Source organism: Lissotriton vulgaris, chromosome 10 (genome assembly GCF_964263255.1).
Source record: "Lissotriton vulgaris chromosome 10, aLisVul1.2, whole genome shotgun sequence".
In the NCBI taxonomy this organism is placed as follows: domain Eukaryota; kingdom Metazoa; phylum Chordata; class Amphibia; order Caudata; family Salamandridae; genus Lissotriton; species Lissotriton vulgaris.
In genome coordinates this window covers 107,538,398-107,563,684 of record NC_141698.1, presented here as the reverse complement: position 1 = coordinate 107,563,684, position 25,287 = coordinate 107,538,398, and the positions used below count along the sequence as shown (strand labels likewise).

The 25,287-nt window shown below is 49.8% G+C and overlaps 1 protein-coding gene across 2 annotated transcripts in view; it reads right to left on the bottom strand.

The window, feature by feature from the left end:
- The window catches only part of LOC147684768 (kinesin-like protein KIF19), a 1,367,439-nt gene that overhangs the window by 329,998 nt on the left and 1,012,154 nt on the right, over positions 1 to 25,287 (bottom strand). For both annotated transcript variants that reach the window (XM_086940625.1, XM_086940626.1), the window contains exon 17: positions 14,682 to 14,781. In XM_086940625.1, the coding sequence (XP_086796751.1) occupies positions 14,682 to 14,781 (100 nt within the window). The remainder of the gene's footprint in view (positions 1 to 14,681; positions 14,782 to 25,287) is intronic.

Sequence of the window (25,287 nt, the reverse complement as noted above, 5' to 3'; positions counted from 1 at the left end):
AACTCTGCGGCCAGAACTCTGGTCGGCCTCCCCCGCAGATGCTCTGCCAGAGCGACCATCAAAAAACTACACTGGCTGCCCGTTGATTCCAGAATCAAATTCAAAACCCTCATCATGACCTTCAAAATCCTCAAACTCGATACCCCCCCTCTGCTTCGACCACTTCTCACTCCCTATGCGCCGTCACGGAACCTAAAATCTTCTAACCAAAACCTTCTATGCGTCCCGCGCATAAAACTTTGCCGCATGGGCGGCCGCTCCTTCAGGTTTCTTGGAGCCAAGCTTTGGAATGATCTGCCGCAACACATTCGCTCCATAGAAAGCCTACCGGCATTCCGGAAAGCAGTAAAAACGTATCTATTCCCTCTCCCGTAATTCCCTTTCATCCTTTTTTTCCGCTCAGGCCAGGGTCTGGGTTCTTAGCGCCGGGACGCCTCATTGCTGGGGCAGCTGTTTGCGCTCTACCAAAACTATAGAATAGAATAGAATAGAATAGAATGGTGCTGAGTGATAATGTGGTGGTGCTGAGTGATAATGTGGTGGTGCTGAGTGATAATGTGGTGATGCCGAGTGGTGCTGTGGTGGTGCTGAATGATGCTGTGGTGGTGCAGAGTGGTGCTGTGGTGGTGCTGAGCGATAATGTGGTGGTGCTGAGTGATAATGTGGTGGTGCGGAGTGGTGCTGTGGTGGTGCTGAGTGATGTGGTGGTGCTGAGTGGTGCTGTGGTGCTGCTGCGTGATAATGTGGTGGTGCCGAGTGGTGCTGTGGTGATGCTGAGGTAGTGCTGAATGATAATGTGGTGGTGCTGAGTGATGCTGTGGTGGTGTTGAGTGGTGCTGTGGTGGTGCTGAGTGGTGCTGTGGTGGTGCTGAGTGATGCTGTGGTGGTGCTGAGTGAGAATGTGGTGGTGCTGAGTGATAATGTGGTGGTGCTGAGTGATAATGTGGTGGTGCTGAGTGATAATGTGGTGGTGCTGAGTGATAATGTGGTGGTGCTGAATGATAATGTGGTGGTGCTGAATGATAATGTGGTGGTGCTAAATGATAATGTGGTGGTGCTAAATGATAATGTGGTGGTGCTAAATGATAATGTGGTGGTGCTAAATGATAATGTGGTGGTGCTAAATGATAATGTGGTGGTGCTGAATGATAATGTGGTGGTGCTGAGTGATAATGTGGTGGTGCTGAGTGATAATGTGGTGGTGCTGAGTGATAATTTGGTGGTGCTGAGTGATGATGGGCTAGCGCTGAGTGATGATGTGGTGATGCAGAGGGCAGAAAGGCACAAAAAACGAGTCTAAGAGGGCAGAAGGGCAGAACAACAAGGGAAAAACGAGTCTAACAGAGGGCAGAAGGGCACAAAAACCGAGTCTAAAAGAGAGCAGAAAGGCACAAAAAACGAGTCTAACAGAGGGCATAAGGGCAGAAAAACAAGGAAAAAAACGAGTCTAACAGAGGGCAGAAGGGCACAAAAAACAAGTCTAACAGAGGGCACAAAGATATAAAAAACGAGGGCACAAAGGCACAAAAAATGAATATAACAGAGGGCACAAAGGCACAAAAAACGAGTCTAAGAGAGGGCAGAAAGGCACAAAAAACGAGTCTAACAGAGGGCATAAGGGCAGAAAAACAAGGGAAAAACGAGTCTAACAGAGGGTTGCAAGAGTTTGAAAAGAACTAAGATTGGCTTTCCGAAAAAGTTTTTTAAAATCTTTTTCTAAATTTAAGTTGGTAAAGGCTGAGTTATTTCAGCGTGACAGAAAGTGGGGGATGGGGGGGGGGATTGGGTGAGCCCTGATAAGAAAAATTCCTCTGCAACAAAGTTAGTAAGTAGACTGGTGTAATGGATGGCGAAAATATGAGCCAATGACAAATTCATAACAATCTGTTAAGAATTCCTCATTGGAAGATAACCCTCTGCTTTTGAGAAAACAAAAAAGCATGTGTAGCAGTCTTAGTGACTGAAGGAAGAGACTGCAAATAAATCACAATACCTTTGAAGAAATCTCACTAATTCTATGTAGCACGGCATAGGAGTCGCAGAAAAGGAGCGAAATAGTCAAACTGATTTAGAAAACTGCAAGGAGTTTGTGAAAGGACCAAACCTATTGTGTAACCAATGAATCTGCGCCAGAGAAAACACACTTCTTTCAAATACTAACTTAAGGGCTATGAAGGAATTGCCACTACTGGTATGAGTAGCAGTGTACGAATCCATGGAGAGAAGCTACTGGCAGAGGCTTTTCCAGGCGGTAACAGACATGAAAGGACACCATTATGATTCTGATCACGAACGGTGAGAACCACTGCATTTGACGGAGCAAATTCCAGAAATGTCACAACTGCTCTGAATTAATGGAGGCATACTGACAAAGAAGACCGGAATTTTGTTACGGCGCAAACCTAACATTTGAACTGCTCGCGCATTTGGTCTGGTTGCATTGGAGGTTGGATCAGTTCTCAGAGGTCAAGTCAATGGCACTTCCGCGCAATAACACTACCATCTAATTTAGGAGGGGGAGAGGGGGGGTCGCATTGGACACATGCGGCTCCCAGGCCGTACAGTAATATACTGTATTAGACTCAAAGGAACAAATGCTCCCAATAATTCTGCTGTCTACTGGATGCACTGCTAGCGGTGAACGAATCGAGAACCCTTTCAAAATCCTTTACTAATTGCTTAAGGAGAAAGGAGCAGGAAGGGACAAATAACACTTGCACGCCACAACATTCCACAGCTGCTTGTTTTGAGGTTTTCATAAAATCACAATGAATCCCACATACTCTACCCATCCTTTTCTGTGGATAAAAGCACCATCCGTGGAAAGCAACACTGCTACAGCACAATAAAAAGTAACACTGCTTCAATCTCTTCTGTGTCTCAATGGAAGCTTAATACATTTTCAACAAGCCATGAGAGTGTGCATACCGAAACCAGAAGTTCGTGAGCGTCACGCCTCTCGTGGGGTGGGACTTCCGTCTTCCGCGAGGCCCGCGCCCACGGAGTGGATGGCCCAGGAGCAGTCATGACGCACAGCAGAAGTCAGGAGTGGCGGCTAAGGCCGCTGACGCGGTAAGTGGGGCGGGGTGGGGGGCGGCGGCGGTATGTGTGTCTGTGTGCGCGTGTGTGTATGCAGTGTGCGTGTGTGCGTATGCCTGAGTGTGTGCGTGAGTGAGCCAAGCAAAAGCAGGGGCTGTGTGTGCGTCTGCGCAAGCGCGTCTCAGAAGCGCGCTCACACGGACAAAACTGACACTGGAAAAGCGCGCGTCCGACTCGTGTCTACATTCCCAGAAACGGGCAACAATAGTTGTCGAGCAGACAGCAAGCAATGCTTCTCATTGCTTGCACGTCTAGGCTTGACCTAAAAAATGGATTGGGCGCTTCAAGAGAGTACATGCGTTTCCAAGTTGTCTCCATGGTGTACTTCTCTCCCTCTGCTGCTCTCTGTCGCCCATGTGCCTCTCCCTCCCAGCCCCTGCCATGTTGCTTTGCCCTAGTGTACTCCCCCCCTCTTGTTTTCTCACCTGCAAGCTTCTCCCCCCACCGCTCCAAGTTGCACTCTTGGCCATTACTCCAGGCCAAACCTTCACCCTTCTTTTCTCTCACATGCTGCTTCTACTTCCCACCCACCCTCCAGTTGCTTCCACCCTCCCCACACATTTACCCCACCCTTATCCTCTGTATTTCTTTTCCCCTCCCTTGCCCTAAATATTGACCCCACACTGACGCACTCTGTATTGCTCCCCCAACTCATGCTTAAAAAAATACTTTGTGCTAACTTTTTTAAAGTTACTGATTCAACTTGATAAATAAAAAAATACTTGAGCCATTTTGTAGACACTCACATGCATAGTGCGTACGTACGTTTACAAAATGATGCAACCGCCACATCATAATGCAATGTTGCATAGCACCGGAGATGCTGCACAATATGACTAAAAGACCCAAAGGTGAGAATTATTGGTTTTGCCAATGCAGAATAAAAAAAACTTTAAATCCCAGAATGCAAAGTACTGTGGACTCAAAGCCCATGATTGGATAAAAGTGCCACACATGACATTTGCCCATGCCTTCTTGTCAGCTTTAGTCCATTATAGTACAGTATGAACGGGTCATATGTCAACTGAAGCGGTGGGGTGATATTGTGAAAGAGAAATGCTGTGAGGCGCTCCCTGAAATCACCACTTCTGTGCACTGTGACATCACTTTGTCAGACACATGACAAAGAACAATGACTCCTTGCTCTAAAGGTCTGATCTGAGGACGTGCATGTGATCCCCCACCCCATGTATAATAGGACTTTGCGCTAGATGTAGGTAAATTGGAGTTACCGATTCTAAAATACCGAATTTTACCGATTCTGTATTTTAGAATCGGTAAATCCTATGTAGGTAAAAAAATCGGTACAAATTACCGAATCGTTAAAATGGTAATTACCGATTCGGTAATTGCCATTCATTCCAATGGGCCTGGAGGCCCATAGGAATGAATGGCAATTACCAAATCGGTAATTATTGATTCGGTATAATAGGGAAAGCTTCAAGGGTGGCAGGGTGTCACTTTGACACCTTGTTGAACCCCTGAATAATGCTTGTGTGCACATGTGGCACACATACTGTCTGTCACATGGCACAGGTGTAAATGCACATATTTGCATTTACAGAGGTATTCGTTATTTACCACCAACTAATAGTTGGTAGTAAATAACGAATCCTGTAAGCACAGAAGCACTCTTCAAACTGCTTCCTACATTTCATTTACCGATTCGGTAAATACCGAATCGGTAAATGATGATTCGGTAAATATCGAATCCGTAAATACCGATTCGGTATTTACCGAATCGGTATATTTTCCCCCTACATAGGAAAAGCCTATTACCGGTCGGTAACGGCCGATTTTGGCCATTACCGACCGGTAATTGCCTTCCTACATCTAGCTCTTTGTTATTTGTTCGTTCGGGTCAGCAGTGCATTGCACTTAGATTCAAGTGTGTACTTTGGATGGAGTTCTTATGCGAAGTCCAGTTAAAACAAGCATTTGCAACATCATAGGTCTCGCATTTACGTGAGTTTAAGCTATTGGCATTGTATATGACAAGGCCTTTTATTTATGCTTTTAAAAACCAAAACATAAAAAAGGCATTGTCATTTACAATAGCTCAAACATGCGTAAATGCGAGACCTATTGCATTGCACAAATGTGTGTCTTCATTATCAGTGAATGGCCTAAGCAAGCAAGCAAGACCTTACCAATTCCATATCGGAAATGGAAGATATTATACAGAATCGTATGTTTCTGGACCCAGCACACCAATCTTACTTTTCTAAAGGAGATGTGCCACTGGAGACACCCTAGAAGGAAGATTAGCCATACCTTTTAAAAAGGAAACTGTTAGACCTGGCATCCTTGGAGTGGTTTCCCCAGACTTTTTGCCTCTACCCCCTACGTTTTTGACACTGTGAAGGATTTTGTTTTACTGGATTAGATAAGGGGTGGGCGGACATTTCCGTTCCGCCCACGGAATGTGCGGAAATTTGCCCCTTCCGCAAAGAAGGCGGAAAAACAGGGCAAATTTTCACACACTCAGGGGAGGAACGGAAGTTGCCCGCCCGCCGCCCGCCTCCCGCCCGCAACATTAAAATGATTAAAGCCTGAAATAAGAGTTAAAACACTTACCTCATCGCGGGAACTTCTCTTCCTGTCTATCACGCCTTCTTCTTTGAAACTGCGCATGTGCGGGAGCCTGCGCATGCGCATTCCGGGTGAGGAATTGCGCATGCGCAGGCTCCCGCGCATTCGCAGTTTCAAGAACAAAGGTGCGATAGACAGGAAGAGGTGTCCCTGTGATAAGGTAAGTGTTATAACTCCTATTTCAGGCTTTAATCATTTTAATATTGCGGGCGGGAGGCAGGCGGGTGTCACGTAACAGAAATTTGCGGAGAGGCGGGGAAATTGGCTCAATTTCCGTGCCTCTCCGCGAAAGTCCATTACGCGGCTTCCGCCCACTCCTAGTTTAGATGCTTGGGCACTTTGCCACTGCTGATCAGTGCCAAAGTGCAAGTGCTCCCTGGGTAAATTATTACTGTGATTGGTTATCCATGACTGGCATATTTGTTTTACCAGTAGGTCCCTAGTGAAGTGCACTAAGTGTGTCAGGGCGGGTAATTCAAATGCTACTAGTGGGCCTGCAGCACTGATTGTGCCACCCACAGGAGTAGCCCTAAAATAGTGTTTCAGGCCCGCCACCTCAGGGCCTGTGCGCAGTCTGTGAACTGCCATATTGTCCTGGCCAGTGTCCACACTGGCCAGGCCTGACCCTTCCCTTTTCTTACACATTGAACACCCGTATGGTAGGCCCAAGGTACCCCCCTGGGCAGGGTGCAGTGTATGTGAAAGGTAGGACATGTAGTAGTGTGGGTAACATGTCCTGATAGTGAAATACTGCCAATTTCGTTTTTTCACTATTGAAAGGCTATCATATGGAATCTGGTATCCCCGAACTCAGAATTTAATAACACATCCTTTAGTGAAGATGTTTTTTAAATTCTAAGTTTGAAATTGCACTTTTAGAAAGTGGCTATTTTCCTGTTCAACCTTTCCGTGTGCCTCTGCCTGTTTGTGTATTATCGGTCTGGTTTGTGACTGACAGGGGCTGGGGGGTGGCTGGATGGGTGAGCACTAGGCTGAATAGCCCCATCTGCAGGTAGAGTGGTGGGGAGAAGTTGCACCTGGGTCTCAATAGGGCTGTGCCTGCCTGCCACAATGCTGGCTCCACCTCCTGCGGTGCATCCGATGGCCCTAGCCCACACTCACAAAGGAAGAAGAGGTTCACTGGCAGAGTGCATTCAGTACTGGTTTAGATTGGGTCCAGGACCCCTCACACAAGAAGAACAAAGACTTTTGGGGTATAAAAGTAGAACTGGGACCCCAGTAAAATTAGATTAGGAAAGACTTTGTGGTCAAGAAGGAATCCCTGCAAAAGAAGAACAGCCAGGAATACTGAGGAAAAGTGCTGCCATTGCTGAGTTTCTGGGAGCTGACCTGCAGTGGCTGTGATTGCTGTGGGAGAGCATCAAGGGACTGACTGTCTTCTGTGTCCCCCCCTTTCTTGAAGAGGAGCAGTGCTGTGTGCTTTGCCCCCTCTGAAGTCCCCCTCTCTCCAAGAGCATGGGCAGAGCTGGCCTCCTGTTGCAACTCAAGGTAATAAAAGTTGCCACGGACCTCTTTCACATCTTGCCCTACATCGTGAACCGCTGTCTCTGCTGATTGTGGGGTTGTCGTTGTGTGCCCCACACGTCATTCGTGCCACCCGGCTTGCTGTCATGCTTGGCCGCTCTCCACCAGTATCGAGAGCGCCGCAGATTTCCCCGCCGGCCCGTGATTGAAAGGGCAGTGCTGAGGGCTGGTATTGTGTCACCACCGGCCCCCGATCACCAAGAGTACTGCGTGGTCCTGGGAAAAATCACCGCCGCTACTCTAGTAGCCTCCCAGAGGCCGGGTCCGTAATCTAAGAGGGCCGCGTCACCATTAAGTAAAGCTGCAGTGTTGCCTAGTGACCAGGACACCTGCATCAACGTCATCGCTGCGAGGAGCAGGAAGGCTGCCGGAAGCCCCGACCCGACCAGCGCGTCACTGCCGGAGGAGAAGGGCTCCAGCTGAGGATCTCCGAAGATCACCGTCACTGTGAGAGCAGCCCCAGGTAACACGCTCCCAGCCGCGCTGTTGTCTGTGCCAGGCCAGGAGCAGGTGGGGGAACCGGCGGGGCTGCCTGGGACTGTGCGGGAGCAAAGTGCATCCGTCGCCGTGCAGGGTGCATCGGGGGCATTATTAACACCCGATCTTGCAGGATTACGTACTGGGCCAAGAGTGTAGCATTTTTTGCTACGGAGGACAGCGGGGACATTATTAACACCCGATTAGTGCCGGATTACGTGCTGGGCCATTTTTCTTTTTGTCCGTGAAGGACTGTGTTCTTTCCCAACCAGAGTAACTTATTTAAGCTCAAGTACAGCTGGGTCATTGTTCATTGGGGCGCACGTTGTTACAGTGTTTTCCCCGCTTTGAAAACCGGGTCTTTAGCCCTGTTGACTCCCCGAGTCACTTTGCTATTGCAGGAACATTTATTTTCACAAGGATATAACAAAGAACACTACAAGAGATCTTTTTTATTTTGAAACAACTTTTAATGATGTATGTTGGTGTTAGGTCATTTTGATCTGCCTGATCTATATAAAGTAATTTCTATGTTTATAAATACCTGGTGTACTGTCCATTTGTGGTGTTGCGCTATATTACTGTGAGTGCTGGTACAAATACTTTACACATTGACTTGGGGATAAGCCTGTCTGCTCATGCCAAGCTACCAAGGGGGTAAGCAGGGGTTATCAACAGTGTGTGTTTCACCCTTACCCTGATAGAGTGGTGGCTTCAGCCTGGCTTTGGCGCAAGCCTCAGCCAACCAGAAATCCCATTTCTAACAGAAACAATAATAAGGCTAATGTGCTTGGTCGTGGAGTATATTGCCAAGAGAGGTAGAAAAGGCACACATGGGTAAGGAAAAAGTTCCCAAATAGTTGCAGTAAAAGCGGATCAAATGAAGCAACTTATCTCAGACAGATAAGCGCCTCACTCAAATTTCCCTTGTTGCCCAACGTCTGAATAATATCTTTGTTACTTATATTTTGTAAATGGAAAAATGACAGAAATGTGTCAGTAGAGACTATGAGAGTATAACGGTAAGAGGCAGAGAGAATTCGTTTTTCTCTTGAAGGTGTTAAATAGATGACAAGAGGTTTCCTTGGCTTGATCTGCGAAGAAAGCCTATTTTGTCCTGATAGTTCCCCTTCAAACCCAAGCTAACAAAGTTCACTTTTGAATAATCTATTTGGGACAGTAATGCCCAAATTATTAGTAAATCCCTCTCCTTTTCCTCTTGTATTTGTCTTATCCCCTGACCTCCTGCAAAAAGGATCTTCTGACAAACTTGATACTTATTGGTCCAAATGATAGCCCAACGTGTAGGCAAACCATACTTTACTGCAACATTTCATTTAGTCAACAGTTATTTCCTTTAATCAGGTTTAAAAGTACAGTAACCTTTTATGACATCTCATCAAACTCGTACTGAACATATGGCTAAACGAATCCACTCTAGAAACTCACTCGGAGCTAACTCACTCCCAAGGAAACTGACACACTTTAAAAAAAGAATAGCACTAACCCCCCCACACCCCCCTTTCAAGGACAATTGACCTACATTATAGGAAGAATAGCATACATGTAAATTATGATTACCCAAATAAAGACTGCAACTGCTACCGCTGTCTTGGCCAGTTGTACCCCTGGTCTCTGGAGTCATGAAGCCTGCAGGCAACAAAAGGCCCAAATAACCCGGTTTGCTTTCTGTAGTTTCCACTCCCTGCCGTGCCCTTACCCTCACAGGAGCTAAGTGTAGGCAACGGAGAAGTTGAGTGTTTGACAAGGGGCCATTACTATGATGTCTTGAATGTTGGGACAAAGACTGGATGAAGTCAGTTCCACTACCATTGTCATTTTGGAGAACAGACCACTATGCAGAAGAGATGATTTTAATTACTTCCTAAATAAAGTATGGTCTTTAATTTATTGAAGAATATTTAGGGAAGGGCATTTCAGTACTGCACATGAAACTGTACAATTATCTTTCAACAGATAAGAAACAAGATACCCACAAAGAGATTCCAAGCAGGTCTGACTTGGCAGATGCGAGTATACTTGTGGGTCTTGTTATAGAGATAAAATGGACGACCAGTTCAGTTTGAAAAAAGTTGGGAGACAGAAACTGTTATATGTCTGAAGGTGATACTTCATTTCATAGTAAACCAATGAAGATTATACAGAATGTCTGGTGTTGTCAAACTGTCAATAGGGGAGTTTTGAACTTGTGAAGGCAGATAAAGTGGAACAACTTTACACAAACTGGTACAGATTGTTAAGGTCTAAATGAGAGGCATTTACCTCTACAAAAGATTGAGGTTAAACAGTAAATGGGCATCAGTGATGAAATGCATAGCCTAAACCAAAATCAATGGTCATCCACAGTTATCCATGTAATATTTCTTCATAGCCATAATTTGTCCATGAACATCATAGGAAAGCCCAGCACTTGCTTCAGTTTGAGTTTCACTTTAAAAACGACAAATAGAAAATGGTGTAATTCCTTTGGACTAGAAAGGCAAGAGAGCACAAGATTAAACAAGCACTGGCGTTGCCAATAGGTTTCGCATTTGGAAAGTTGGAGCTATTGGTTTTGTAAATGACATTTTATATTTATATATCGTTATTGGCATTGTCAATAACAATATATAAATATAAAATGTCATTTACAAAACCAATAGCTCCAACTTTCCAAATGCGAAACCTATTGGCAACGCCAGTGCTTGTTTACTTGGGTACTTTCAGTCCAGGAGTCTACCTACCCGGTGCTTTTCGATGTCATGTCACTTACACCCTTCACAACCAATGGCAGGTCGGCACGCTGCTGTGGACACGCGGGGAAAGCAAGTGTTAGGGAAAGCATTGTTCATTCGTTGCTTGGCCTCTGTGCTGGAAGCCTGCATACTGGGTGTGTCTTTAAGTGCTCGCTTGGAATGGGTGGAGGGCCGGGGCTGTCTGAGGGGCAGGCAGGGGATTCACACTGGGTAATGTTTCTTTTCTTTTATATGGCGCACGTGTAGTCCGACAGTAGACACTGTCAACTATGTGCATATAGAGTCGAAATAATCGAATCAGGACGCTTCATCAGGGGGGTAATAAGCGCTATATAAATAAATTGCCTTGCACTCGTGTCTTCGTCACAGAAGTGCTCTATGGATGAAGGAAGGTTGTGAGTGAAGTGTTTGGTGACCCGCAGAGCAAGAGCGGCATGGCCGGGAGAGGCGCAAGATGTAAAAACAAGAGCCTGTGGGTTGTGTCGCTACATTTTCTGAGATACCGGATGTGTGTCAGCCTATGTATCTCGCATGCATTACCCAAAGGTTACAACACGGGTGTTAATTCTGTGACTGATGCAAACTCCCAATGTGGGCAGCATTTGCCCAGGTGCTGAGTTCACAAGTTTCCGATTCCGCGCTATTGGCTCTTGTGTTTTTGACGGGGAAAAACAACTGAGAATCTTTATTGTCAAATAGCTAAATTTTTTGATTGAGTCGTCTAAATGCACATGGACATTCCAGAACCTGCAAATTGGAGCACCCCTCTGATTTCCAGATCACACAAATCGTGATGTTGTGGTTATTACTGAACCAGATTCTTAGCAAGTTGGACCTGCCAGAAAACATCAGGCAAACAACTGCAAGTTGCGATTTGCCAAAGGCATATGTGAAATCAGCTCGTGGACAAATACCACCGGATTTGAAACTTTGCGCCGGAAACGGAACACCAAAGGGGAAGATTTGCAAGCCCCGTGCGCCACTTTTGCGTCACTTTTAATTTGGGGAAAGTGACGCAAAAGTGGCGCAAGGGTTTTTAAATCTGCCCCCAAGATTGTAATCCGGGTCTAAATTCGGATTGCTGTGTGGTTTTAAAGGACCTGAGAACCAGCCCTAAAAGGTGCCGTGGTCGTTTCCTGTTCTCTCGTGCGAAGGTAAAGGATTTGTTGCACGCACATGTGCACTTGGTTATGCAGGATATGTTCTAATTGGATTAAACACACATGTAACCGAGAAACAGACAGACACAACAGGAATTAGGAGCACTGTAGGATACACACAACAGAGAACTAGAAATACGGCGTTGTACTCATAAAAAACACAGGAACGTGGTAGTAGACACACAATAAAGTAACAAGACACATAGACATGAGTAAAACGTATACAGAGAAGGGAAACACATGTACAAAAACACGGAGTTCATTATGCACACACATGTGCTATGTAGACACTGCAGAGGCAACAGAAAAAGCACCCATTAAATTAAAAGGAGGGACACGCGAAAATAAAATTATTCAGAAAAGAAACAGACCCAGGTGCGAGTTGATACGAATCAGATGTACTGAAACACACAGGACTAGACACACACTTATGTTATGAATAAATGCACAGCTATCAGCCCGCCGAGAACTGTGCATACAACAGAGAAATAGACATACACATAGTTGGATACGCACACAACTAACGTGTAGTGACTGCACACAGAGCAGAATAAACACTGATAAAAGTGCCCGACATATACACGCAAATGCAACAGAGGAGATGGACACGCTGTCAAATGTGTATAACACAAAACACGTGTCCGCCATATTTCAATGTAAACAAGAGAACATTACAAGCAAACACATTTCAAAAGCAAACGTTACATTACATGAGGCAAAAGTGGCAATCGTGAGCAAACAAAATACAAGAGGAGCAAACGGTGCAATACAGTAGTAACAAGAAACACCGACAACAAGCAGAAGTGGCATAAACAAAGCAATTAGACATGATATTTGAGCCGAGACAATGCAAATGCAGAGGAACCCGGTACATGGAAACAAGGGTAAACATTCCAACAACAAGAAAGAACGCACTGGGAAGGCACTTCCATAGTCAGGGGAAGGCACCTCCACGGGCAGGTTGTTGGGAGGGGGGAGGGGAGGGTGCCTACAGGAGAGCAAGCACAGTACCCCGACCTGAGCTCCTGATAACGTCATGAGGAGGCCCCTTCATGAAACTTGCAGGGGAGGTCACCTCAAGTTTCATTACGCCACTGCCTAATCCCTGCAGACCCTCCCACACATTCAGTGTGGTCGCCTCGGCATGGGGCCGCACGGTTCCCCATTCACTTAATTTCAAGTTTTACCACCATGCACACAAGTCGCAACTCTGCTTGAAAGTTTCCTCTGCATCAGACATCCAAAGCCTCATATCCTGCACACCACCTGGGCCCACCTGAGGAGCTGCCTAACCAATAAAGAGTGTTGTGCTTTTCCAAGAACAAGAACCGAAGTACAGACTTGGCTTAATGGCGGCAACGTTGACAGCTGAAGCATCAGTTTTCACTGATTGAGGGATGGATGCAGTCACTGCTGGGAGGAGGGGCGGGGGCTCATAGAAGGGGCTACGGCGGAGTTATCGAGGAGGTGTTAAATGGTCTGCGTGGCAAAGTAACCCAGTGTCCGAGTTCTTCAAACTGGGGGCTTAAGTGTTCGGGGGGGGGGTCGGGGCAGCAGGCTCTGGACATGAGTAGCACCGCGCTCTCGTTTTAAAGGATAAACAATGAGCGGCTTCAAGAGACTTTATAATGGTTCATCTCTAACAACTTTTGTCCTGACTGGGAGTGTGTGAAAGAGATAACAGAACTGCAGAAATGTTTAGGCATAATTAAACATTGCCAATGTAACAGGGGGGTGAAATTATTTTTTATTACAAGGGGGGTGGGGGGGGGGGGGGGGTTAAGACGTTTGAAGACCACTGCTGTGAGCGATGTCTGATCTAATAAAGTGGTGTCACTGATTTATCATTGTGAGTGCGGAGGTGGGCGTCCTGCTGGGTCGGAAGGGGCGGTTCGGTGCACCCTGGTACCGTGACGACTGAGTTACTTTTTCGGCTCTCTGGCCCTGCAAATATAGAGAAAGCTCCCCAGCCAGAATCTCAGCTCTTGGAGGCAGCCAGTCCTCATTCAATAGTACGCTATCTCGGCCGTATATGCCTGGCTATCAAGTGACCATATATATATGACAAGCCGTTGTATATGCTTTGTTAACGTGTGTATACCTTGGTGGCGTAAACTTAATAAGCGTTAGCAAATGAAGCCCTGATCTGTCGGTATGCCACCCAGAGCACGTGCATTAACCAGCTGTGCACATTACTCCAGCCCCTGGTTGCGAGTGCCTGGCGCCTCGGAGGGCCGCGTGGGCAGCCCGCGAGGGCTCGGAAAAGGGCGGAGGCTCCGAGGGCTACCAGCGAGGCTGGTGGGCTCCTAGGATCACAATGAGGGTCTCGTAGCTAGAGCTGCAACTCGGTTTAGTGGAGGCTGTTTAGTGTGCCGGTGGCCTGGCGAAGTCTTTTTAAGGTTGAGTAACTGGCCCGTCAGGGGGTTGTTGGGAGGGGGGAGGGGAGGGCGCCTACAGGAGAGACCTTGGTAGCATGCAGGGGCCTTTCATCATCCGGAGGTATTTTGGGTTGGGGGGGCAGGGAGGCGGGCACTGTGAGAACAGGGAGGGGGTCGGCGAGGTCTGTTCCAAGAGGGGACAAAAAAACAAGTAGCCCAGTGCAAAGTGCATGACACGCTGATCTGCTAAGCCAGTTCGACTGCAACCACAGAGACAAGTCAGGTCCCGGGCCGCGCTGTGATTGGCTGACGTCACGGGGGTGTCCCGGCCGGCAGCCAATCACAGCGCGGCCCGGGAATGACGTCACGGGGGTGTCCCAGGCCGGCAGCCAATCGCAGCGCGGCCCGGGACAAAGGGGCGGGGCTTAAAAAAAGCACCAGAAGCGCCCCCGAATCGCGTTTTCAAGAGAAAGCGCGATTGACAGCCTCTGTCTCCCAATGGCTAGCCTCCATTTATGGAGCTAGCCAATGAGAGGCAGAGGCGGGGCCGACATCCCTACTGTAGACAATAGTTTTCGATCTGGGAGGGGCTTTGCCCCTCGCCAGGTCGAAACCTAAAAAACTAATCTTATCAAATATGATTGTTATACCATAATACAGTTCCAAATACTGACCTGCTGGCTGGAGGATGGTCCCATGAGATGAAAGGCAATAGGACTGTCACTGGAATCATGCTTCAACGAGGCAGAAGATTTGGATGTTCTGGGACTGTCTCTGTGAAATAAATAGAAAAGAGAGTTTTAGTATAATCGCAAGGTTCTCTACGAGGACAATCTTTAAAACAGCAGCATTTGGTGTCGTAGTGTCTTCATTAAATATGTGGTCATTTGCTCTTGATCTGTCCTCTTTCAACCCTGAAGGTTCAGATATCATCAGCTTGTTCTAAAATGACGCCTCGGCATCTACTATTTCTATTTGGAATTACGCTGTGTTGCAAGATGAGGACAGACTGTTTGCCGGGCCCCGGGGGAAGCAGAGTCGCAGACTAGTCTTCCCCCGGGGTCTTTCGCGCAGGGGATAGGCCAGGTAAGGGAAGGGGAGGAGTTAGGGGGTGGGTATTTAAGCGCGGGGGAGGAAGGGAACTTCCTCTTTCTGTGCCTGGCACCATCGGGAGGGAGATCAAAAGGAGATAGTTAGGACTAGTTTCTGTGAGGCCTAGTGCTAGTTTTGGTTGGATTTCGTTCGGAGCTGTTTCACGGCAGCTGGGTTTTTCTCGTTTCTCTTTGTGGGCAGTTTTTGGTAAGATGTCTGGTGTGTCTGCGGAGCAGGTCCGTGAGGCCTTGCTGTTGCTTGCGAGGGCCGGCCGGGAAGACCTTATTCAGCCGGGGGTCTTGGATCAGGCCTGGGTGGGGGCCACCAGGGGCCCGCGTGCTGCCTCGGCCGGGGTTAAGGCGGCGGTGTTTGCCTGCCAGGAAGACGAGCAGGACCCTGCGGGGAGGTTTGAGGGCAGGAGGGGGGGCGGTGTTCCCAAAGATCCGGCGAGGGGCGGGAAGCGCAGGAGCCTTTCCGCGCGGGCATTCCCTCCGCTTGAGTTTTTGCCTGGGGCCTCGGGGGCGGCCGTGAGGGCCGCGCCCACCGCGCTTCCGCCCCAAGGGCCTCTGCTGGTGCCGGTCGGCGCCTTGCAGGGGGAGGGGCAGGCGGGTGACCCTGTTGGGCCTGCTCTGGTCCAGGTGGGGCCTCTGGGTGGGAGTGGGGCCCATGGGCCCGTCGGGCACCTTGCGAGTGATGCTGTTCAGGGGAATGGGCCTGGGGATGCCTTGCGGGAGGCAGGGGAGCTGGAGGAGGAGGCCCCCATTGACTTGTCCAGGGGTTCCAGGGCGGGCACCCCGGCCGTTGTGTGGCCGGTGGCGTCCGGGGATTTGGCGGGCCGGAGCGGGACCCCCGCTCTGGTCCCCATTGGCGGGCCTGGTTGTGTTCAGGGTTTCCAGCAGGTGGGTTTCTTCCCCCCGGGGGGTGATTTCTTTGGCTACTGCCTGCCCCCTCCCCCTCAGATCTGGGGTTCGGTTTCCTGGGAGGACAGGGCCCGGGGGGAGCGGATCTTGGAGCAGATTCAGGAGGTCAGGTGGGCCGAGGCGACCCGTGCCAGGGTGGGTGCGGTGTGGGGCCATGAGATTGAGGGCCCTCCCACCCCGACCTCTGAGGAAGAACGGGAGGCGGAGAGGCAGGAAGAAGAGGCTAGGAGGGCCAGGGCGAAGAAGGCAGTGCAGGCCATCCCTCCCTCGGGGGGTGTGGCTGGAGTAAGGACGGCCGGGACGGCTTTGAGGCCCGATGGTGCCGGGGCCCGCTCAGGTTCGAGCGACCTGAGGGTTGGGAGGGTATCCAAGCCGGCGGTTGTCAGCAGAGCCCGGGGGGCCTGGCGGGGCGCAAGACGGCTCCAAGACGCAGGCCGGAAGCAGTAGGGCAGTCCGCGGCGGCTGTCCCTCCACCGAGGGATCGGGCGACTTCGGCACGTGGCGTTTCTGGAATGCGTGGACGAGGGAGTGTGCAGAAGGGTGTGAAGCGTGCGGTGAAGGAGGTGGACAGCGCGGGTGTGGATCTGGAACCGGTGCTTGAGTTGGATTACAGTGCTGAGAGTGAGGAGCTGGAAGAAGGGGAGGTGCGGGATGACCTGGAAGGCATAGGCGGCGCAGCGGGAGACAACGACCTTGGTGTGTTGCAGGTCGAGACTGTGACGAAGAAGAAGGCCGGATCGATGGCGGTCCGGGGGACGGAGTCCAGAGGAAGGCCCCGGGAGCGGACGCCGACACTCACAGGTGAGGGCGCCTGGTGGGCAGCTTGGGATGACGCTCCATGGGGGGGGGGGGGGAGGCCGGAAACGGACCTGCCGGTCGGTGGGTGTGGGGGACGGTTCTGTGCGGGAGGGGGAGAAGCCATCGGGCGGTCCACCTGCGGATGGTAAGAAGGTGGATGGTAAGTCGGTCACTTTGGGGGTGCAGACGGACAAAGGATATGGCAAGGAGGAAAAGGGGGTGAAGGTGCCTAAGAAGCTGCCGTATATGGGGCTGGTGATGCCTCTTGGGTCACATTTGTCGGAGAAACTCAAGGAAAAAATCTGGAAACATGAGTTTGTGGACGTTTTTAAGTTACTTCATCGGGAGGTTCAGGCCAAGGAGGGCTCTAAGGAGGAGGAGTGGGAGCTGACGAGGAGGCCTAGAGTGCCGGTGACTCTGGAGAATTGGACGTCGGCTTTCCTGATATATGCCAGTGTTTATTGCCAGAAGTATCTGGACCGGGCGATTGCGCTGTTTAAGTACATGGACATCATTCGCAAGGCCCAGATGCAGTTTGGGGGGTTTGCTTGGTTAAGCTACGACGAGGAGTTTCGGGCCAGGGTTAGCGCGGATCCGGAGAAGAGCTGGGGAGAGGTAGACCAGGAGCTTTGGATGCAGTGGATGGCGTCTTCGCACTCGACAGCGTCCACCCATACTGCCAGTGGTTTGCCGGTGTTGTATCGGTCTTTTCCGCCGCGTCCCGCCCAAGGCGGGGCGGGGGGTGGAACAGTGCCCAGCACCATTGTTTCAGGTCAGCAGTCCAAGCAGGGGGGTTATTCCACGGGGGCATGCTGGAGCTACAATCGGGGTACTGCTCCAGGTACCCCTGTAAGTTCAAACACGAGTGCTCGAAGTGTGGCGGCAAGCACGCCCTTACGCAGTGCCTCACGCTCACCACCCCCTCTGAGCAATGGAGGAACGCGAGGGGGCGGGGCCGCCTGGACCGAAGGGCGCCTACTCCGGTTAGGGTGGAGGCGATGGCCCCGTGGCTCGCGTGCTATCCTGATCGCGAAGCCGCGGCGCAGCTCTTCTGGGGGTTCCCTGAGGGCTTTAGGGTGGGCTACCAGGGTCCCAGGGAGCGTCGTTGGGCTGAGAACTTGAGATCTGCAAAAGAATTGCCAGGGGTGGTGTCTGCAAAGTTGGAGAAGGAAGTGGCGGAAGGGAGAGTGGCTGGCCCGTTTAATGACTGGCCATTGCCGGACCTGATCATTTCCCCGTTGGGGGTGGTGCCGAAGAAGGAGGAAGGGGAGTTCAGAATGATTCACCATTTGTCGTGGCCGGAGGGTCAATCGGTGAATGACTTTATTGCAGAAGAAGACTCGAGAGTGCTGTATGCGTCGGTGGACGATGCGGTCCGCCTGGTGAGGATTTGTGGGCCGGGTGCGGAGTTGGCGAAGTGTGACATCAAGTCTGCTTTCCGTCTCCTGCCTATTCACCCGGCGGATTTTTCACTTTTGGGTATGCAGTTTGGGGGGGCCATCTACGTGGACAAAGTTTTGCCCATGGGGTGTGCCATCTCCTGTGCTCTGTTTGAGCTTTTCAGCACTTTTCTGCAGTGGGTCATGGTGCGGGTCAGTGGGTGCCGTGAAGTCACCCACTACTTGGACGATTTCCTCTTCCTGGGGAGGTCGGAGTCCGGGGATTGCGGCAGGGCCCTGTCGCGGTTCCAGGCTTTGGCCTTGCAGTTTGGGGTGCCTTTGGCGCCCGAGAAGACGGCTGGTCCCAGCTGTTGCCTCACATTCCTGGGGATTGAACTGGACTCGGTACAATGGTTGGCGCGCCTGCCTGCGACTAAGGTGAGGGAGATTCTTGCATGTCTGGAGTGGGCTGTGGGGGAATGGCGGATCCCTTTGCGGGCGGTGCAGAAGCTTCTGGGTTTCCTTAACTTTGCGTGCAGGGTGGTGCGGGCAGGGCGGACGTTCTGCAGGCGGCTCGGCATGGCCATGTCGGGGGCAGTGCTTCCGCATCACAGAGTGAGGATTTCCTTGGGGGTGAGGACGGACTTGAGGACATGGATCACCTTCTTGCAGGATTTCAATGGGGTGTCCTTGGACTTTGACGAGGAAAGGGCGGTCTGGCAATGCCAAATTTACTCTGACGCGGCTGGGTCAGCGGGCTTTGGTGTTTTCTGGGATGGCAGGTGGTGTGCGGAGAGCTGGCCGGCCTCCTGGATCAAGCAAGGCAGGAGCATTGCCTTTTTGGAGTTCTTCCCTTTGCTGGTGGCACTGGTGGTGTGGGGGGAGGACTTTCGGAATAGGGCCGTGCTCTTCCACGTCGACAATATGACGGTGGTGGAGCTGGTGAATCATCAGAGGGTGAGGGACCTGCGAGTGCTACGGCTGTTGCGTAGGTTCATGTTGGCGTGCCTGCAGCTGAATGTGGTGTTTCGGGCTAAGCATGTCCCTGGGGCGAATAATGACATTGCGGATGCTTTGTCTCGTTCGCAGTGGCAGCGGTTTCGACACCTGGCACCGGGAGCAGATGCCTGGAAGACCGAGCTGCCGGCCGGCATCTGGGCCTTGGGGGAGTGAGGATGATTGGTCTGGTGGAGGGTTCGCTGGCTCCGACCACGAGGAGGACTTATCGTCTGGCATGGTCTGAATTTAGTGCTTTCATGGGCTGGACGGTGGATGGTGTCGTGAGCAGGGAGTCGACTGTGGTGAAAGGTCTGCGGGGTTACGTGTTGGATTGCATGGACCGGGGGTTGACTGCGGCTACGATCTCTGGGAAGTTAGCAGGGATATCTTTTTACTGTGTTTTGTTCTTGGGTTTTGACCCGACCAAGGATGTGGTTTTGGCTCGCATGTTGCGGGGTTGGGGTCGGGAAAGGGGGGCTGGGGGGGTCGGCTGCGAGAGGCGGTGACGTTTGACTTGTTGGTTCGGCTGGTTGGGGTGTTGCCGGAATGCTGTTATGACCCGGTTGAGGTGGGCCTTTTTCGTTTGTGCATGGTGTGGATGTTTTTTGGGGCTTTCCGGGTGTCTGAGCTGTTGGGTACGAGACGGGGGCGGGTAGGTTGTTTGAGGAGGTACGTGTGGATGCGGGGCGATTGAGGATTTGGCTGAGTTGCTCGAAAACGGATTAAATGGGCAGAGGCAAGTGGGTATGGTTGAATGAGTCTGGCGGGGCGGTTTGCCCAGTTTTGGAGTGGCGGTCTTTCCTGGGGACGGGTGGGGTGCGCTGTGGTGAGATTTTTTGCCATGCGTCTGGTGGGAGGGTGATGGCTGGCCAGCTGTTGGCGGTGTTGCGTATGGCTTTGAGGCGTTTGGGCATGGATGGGGCTGGTTTCGGCACTCACTCTTTTCGCATTGGGGCTGCGACTGCGGCGGCCCGGCTGGGTTGGTCCTGGGAGAGGATTAAGAGGATTGGGCGTTGGAAGTCGCGCTGTTGTGAGAGGTATGTGAGGAAGTAGATTGGTCCCAGGCAGGTGGTTGTTGGTTGTTACACTGTTTGTTGCCTGTTCTAACATCTTTTTCTTCGTAGGTTGCGTGGGTGGACCGGGCGGTAGGACAGTGACTTGGATCGTTGGGCACTCCTTCGTGCATTGGGCTTCCAAATATGCGGACCAGCAGGTTTACGGCCGTAACCTGGGACTGAAGGGACAATTGCACGAGGTGAAATGGTGGGGAAAGAGTGGTATGCGATGGGGGGCACTACTGCCCTGGCTCGCGAAGATGGTCCCACAGAGGGGATGCCCGGATTTGCTGATCATTCACTTGGGGGAAAATGACCTGGTGCAACTGTCTGGATTGGCATTGTTACAACTCATGCAAAGGGGACTTGGAGGTTTTGAAATCGAGGCTGGCGGGGGCCTGCATTGCCTGGACGGAGCTGGTCCCCAGAAAAGTGTGGAGAGGGGCTGTGAAACATGGGGCCATTGAGAAGGCCCGGAGGAAACTTAATAGGGCGATGAGACTCTACTGTGCGGACAGGGACATTAAGGTCATTGCACATCCTGGGATTCGACTGGAGGAACCGTTAGTTTTTAGGGAGGACGGAGTGCGCTTGTCTCAGCTGGGCAATGCGTACTACATGATGGAGATGCGGGATGTGGTGAGCAAGTTGTGGAACGAGGCTATCTGGTGTCGCCGGGAGTGAATGGGTGTTGGTGTCGGATGGGCGGCCCTGTGAGGGGGTGGGGCAGTGAACCGCCCTACAGGGGGTTCACTGGTTGGCAGGATTCGAAGGGACAATGGGGTCAAGAGCGGGCACACCCATCCCTTGGGGGGGGAGTTTGCATAGGACGGATAGAAGCGTGAATGGAATGACGCAACGACTGGGGGCTGGATGGCGGTGATTGACGGGCAAGAAGAAAGGTGTTTGGAGCCTCTAGGGCTTGGTGATGAAGCGGAGTGAATGAAACGAATGAGGGGGGAAGTGTGAGTGGGGGTTTGCTGTTACTGTTATTGTTGATGTTATTGTTATGTACAGATTCGCAGTTCTGGTCTAATAAAATGGCCTTTTACGCTGACACTGCGTGGTCTGTTTATTGCGCGATGCCGGGCCCCGGGGGAAGCAGAGTCGCAGACTAGTTTTCCCCCGGGGTCTTTCGCGCAGGGGATAGGCCAGGTAGGGGAAGGGGAGGAGTTAGGGGGTGGGTATTTAAGCGCGGGGAGGAAGGGAACTTCCTCTTTCTGTGCCTGGCACCATCGGGAGGGAGATCAAAAGGCCACCCACCCACCCGGCAACTGGAGGTGGTTCTGTTGGGTCGGTCCATAGCGTTGCCAGTTTAGGCCAGAGCTGCTGTAGGCAGGATTTGAAGGGACAAGGGGGTCAAGAGCGGGCACACCCATCCCTTGGGGGGGGAGTTTGCATAGGACGGATAGAAGCGTGAATGGATTGACGCAACGCCTGGGGGCTGGATGACGGTGATTGACGGGCAAGAAGAAAGGTGTTTGGAGCCTCTAGGGCTTGGTGATGAAGCGGAGTGAATGAAACGAATGAAGGGGGAAGTGTGAGTGGGGGTTTGCTGTTACTGTTATTGTTGATGTTATTGTTATGTACAGATTCGCAGTTCTGGTCTAATAAAATGGCCTTTTACGCTGACACTGCGTGGTCTGTTTATTGCGCGATTAACCATTGTGGCAGTTAACCCTGAAGAAAGGCTTTCACAGCCTGAAATGCATTGGGTGTTTTAATAAATACTGCTGTGGATGAAGTTGCTTGAGTTCGTGTTTTTGCAAGAGGCCCAGAGGACACACTGAAACAGGGGAAACTATGGAAATTGCACATATTCCTGCGTGTGGATGTAACAGAGCAAAATGAGCGGTTTAATATAAATCTGGAGTACAAGGAGTACAATTGTAAAAAGTATGAATGGCGCTAAACAAGCGCAACACAGCAGTGCCACTGGAAGTGGGGCGTAATGCAGCCTCATACTATGTTGGAGTTATCAGCCTCGGCATCTACACCATAGAAATCTAAACCGCAGCTGAATCATAAAATGGTTTGGATGCATAAGACACATTTAACTTATTTACACTGGTGGCCCGGAAATGCTGTACTGGTGATCCAGCTGTTTTGCAACCCAAATTACGTTGACCGGCCAGTGATTTATTTCCTAGACACATATATTCAAGTGTGAACTGTGAAATAATATTGCAAAAATGCTGTAACGCCAGCACAAAAGATCTAGCAGGCGCTTTTGGCAATACGGCGTGGGAGAAAAGAAGTGATCCAGTTGAAAGTTGCTTTACGAAGATGCTACAATGTATATTGTCAGAGTGAGGTAGGCACATTATGTAGACTCTGGACTTTCTGATAATGACTGGGGGCAGGCGAAGAAGCACGCTTGCCCGGGTATCTGGAAAGTGTAATTTAAACTCTCACAATTTCGTTACCAGCACCAGACTACTTTGCTGAATGTTTTCTGGTGTGTAGGGTATATGTTTTACTTCTAAATGTTGTACAGAGCACTCCCGTTCGTTTAAAAATTAAACAGTTTACGCCAACCTTCAAATAATCATAATATTGTGTGCTATGCTGGATCGTGCTCGGTCAAAAAATATGTTACTTTGTTATCCCAACAAACCAGACAACACCGGTTGTTCAAACAGCGTGCAGTACAGATGAATTTATCACTGCAGTTTTTCCATTTGAACAAACTAATGGTGTTCACTCTGTTAACTAACTGTTGTAATTATATCTGTTTACATTTAATAACGAACAGTGTTATTTCACAAAACTAGTACATAGATAACTCCTGTCATTTAAGTGGCATGTATCAATGCCTCAAATTCCAATGTGTTAAAGAAATTCCCAATTCTTTTGCACGCCCAATGCATTTCGGGATCACAGGGTCACTTCTTCAGGGGAATTTAAAAAAAACATCCAGGAGTATCCAATTTATAGATGCAACTTAAAGCCTGAGTTTACATCCTTTTCTACTTGTCCTAAACTTAGTGACGCACGTGTGTGCTCCTATGTATTACCACAGTAATGAAAGTTCCAAAAAGTCGAACCGATATATAATGATAAACCGATCTTGTTCAAATTAAGAGTTTAATGGCGTCTCTTCACTCGAAGTGGTTAAATCTACCGGCATGCACGTAGGGTATATGTCCCAGGTGTGTTGATGATACTGCAAATTATTTTTTTTGTGTCGTAATTCTTTATTGAGAGATTAAAGGTATGTACAACACATTATCTGTGCTAGTCCAGTGATAATGTCTTTTTAGAGTGTAGTGACTGAAAGGCTTATTGACATAATGGGTAGAATCAATTTACACAGACCCAAGACCTTCTTACGGGGCATCATGACGAAGCCATGGCCCAGTTTGATGAATCTTCACAACATTTTTCCCAAAAAGTGTGCCAGGGATTCTTGTTGTGCATGGAAAGGTTCAAAGTGATCTGTCAAGCAAGGGCGGGGAAAAAAGGGGGGTAAAAAAAGGTTTTTTTTTTAATGTTAATTTCCATAGAGATTTTTGGACACGACTATGGCCTGAACCACTGGACCGAATGGCACCAAATTTGGCAGAAAGGTAGTTCTTGGTCTAGAAAGAACCCTTTTTGTTATTTGGCGTAACACCGTTCAGTAGTTTTGGAGACATTAAAAAAACAATTATTTGAATATCCATGGACATGGATCCTCAGAGGATCTGAAAGTCCCAGGTGGGTTACACAGGCCCCCGCAGCCCCCGCGTTTCGCGGGTGCCCGTGCTCCAGGGTCCCCCTCAGGCCCCCTCACTCGGTGCGGAGCAAGTATTAGCAAAATAGCAATCCTCTTCGTTCAGGAATGAAATGGTGCGCACGGCAATGGTGTGCAAGGCCTCGTCACTTAAATGGTGCGCGCAAGCTCCCAGGCCGCGTTGCGGGGGAAGAGGGGGGTCGTGCTCCAGACAGGGGCCTCCTTCAACCAGAAAGCTTCATGAATTAAATGGTGCGCCCGGCGCACCCCGGCCTCTTAACTAATTAAATGGTGCGCATGGATGTCTGCCGGGGCCCAGGCGGGCCTCTGAAGCTCTTTATGGTGTGCAGCGCGCAGATGTCTCTGCGTCTGAGCGCGTGCGTGTCTATAGGGTGGGGCTGCTGACCATACCATTGTCATGCGCATTAAGCACAATTAAAAGTGCGTGTGACGAGTGATTGAGGCATCGTCTCTCGCTAATGAAATATATAGAACTTTTATTCCCTCCTCTGAATAAGATTTGTCGGGTACCCGTCTGTATCTGTATTGCCAATATGTGTTCTTTAAATATACCTTGTTCGCTCTATTAACGTGTGATTTGCCAACATTATGAGGAAGTGTTGGTATTTACACTTACAACATCATCTGATCGTGATAAATGTTGTTTATTTGTACAGTTATGGAATTAATGGCCGTTTATCGATTTACAGCCTGGTGAATATACATTATGTAGCATACCTTTGTACCCTGTCGGAAATTGCGGGGATTAATTGCAAAGAATTATTAGAACCATCCCTTTAATATACACACCAAGCTTTGATCGGGCGGTAATTTTCCCCTTGGGAACATAAGGTGCCCCATGATTCATGATTGATTTTAATTATGGGAGTATTTGAAGCATTTCGTTTCGATCGTGCGCTCTCCCAATCAAAAATGCTGGAGAATGCACTCTAAGAACCTTTCGGTTAGTACTTCTTCTATGTTTAGGGTAACAATGGGAATAGTCCCGTTTCTACTGCTAGAGGAACTTTAGAGCAGTAATGTTAATAGTCCCGCTTCTATTTTTATTAACAAATCGGGCATAGGCGGTTCTCTTGTTAATGGCGGGTTATTTAAACCGCCCTCTGACACGGTAATTTTGATTATCGTTTTCCTTACGGACGGAGACGCCGTGACTCTGCTGCATTTTGAGAATTATCCTGCTCCTGCCCCTCATTTAGAAGGTAAGCGGCCTCCCTGACGGCTCCCTCATATGAGGGTTTCGACTTTCGGGAACTAATAATGGCTATTATATGCCATTTAGGTTAACATTTGAAAGCAAG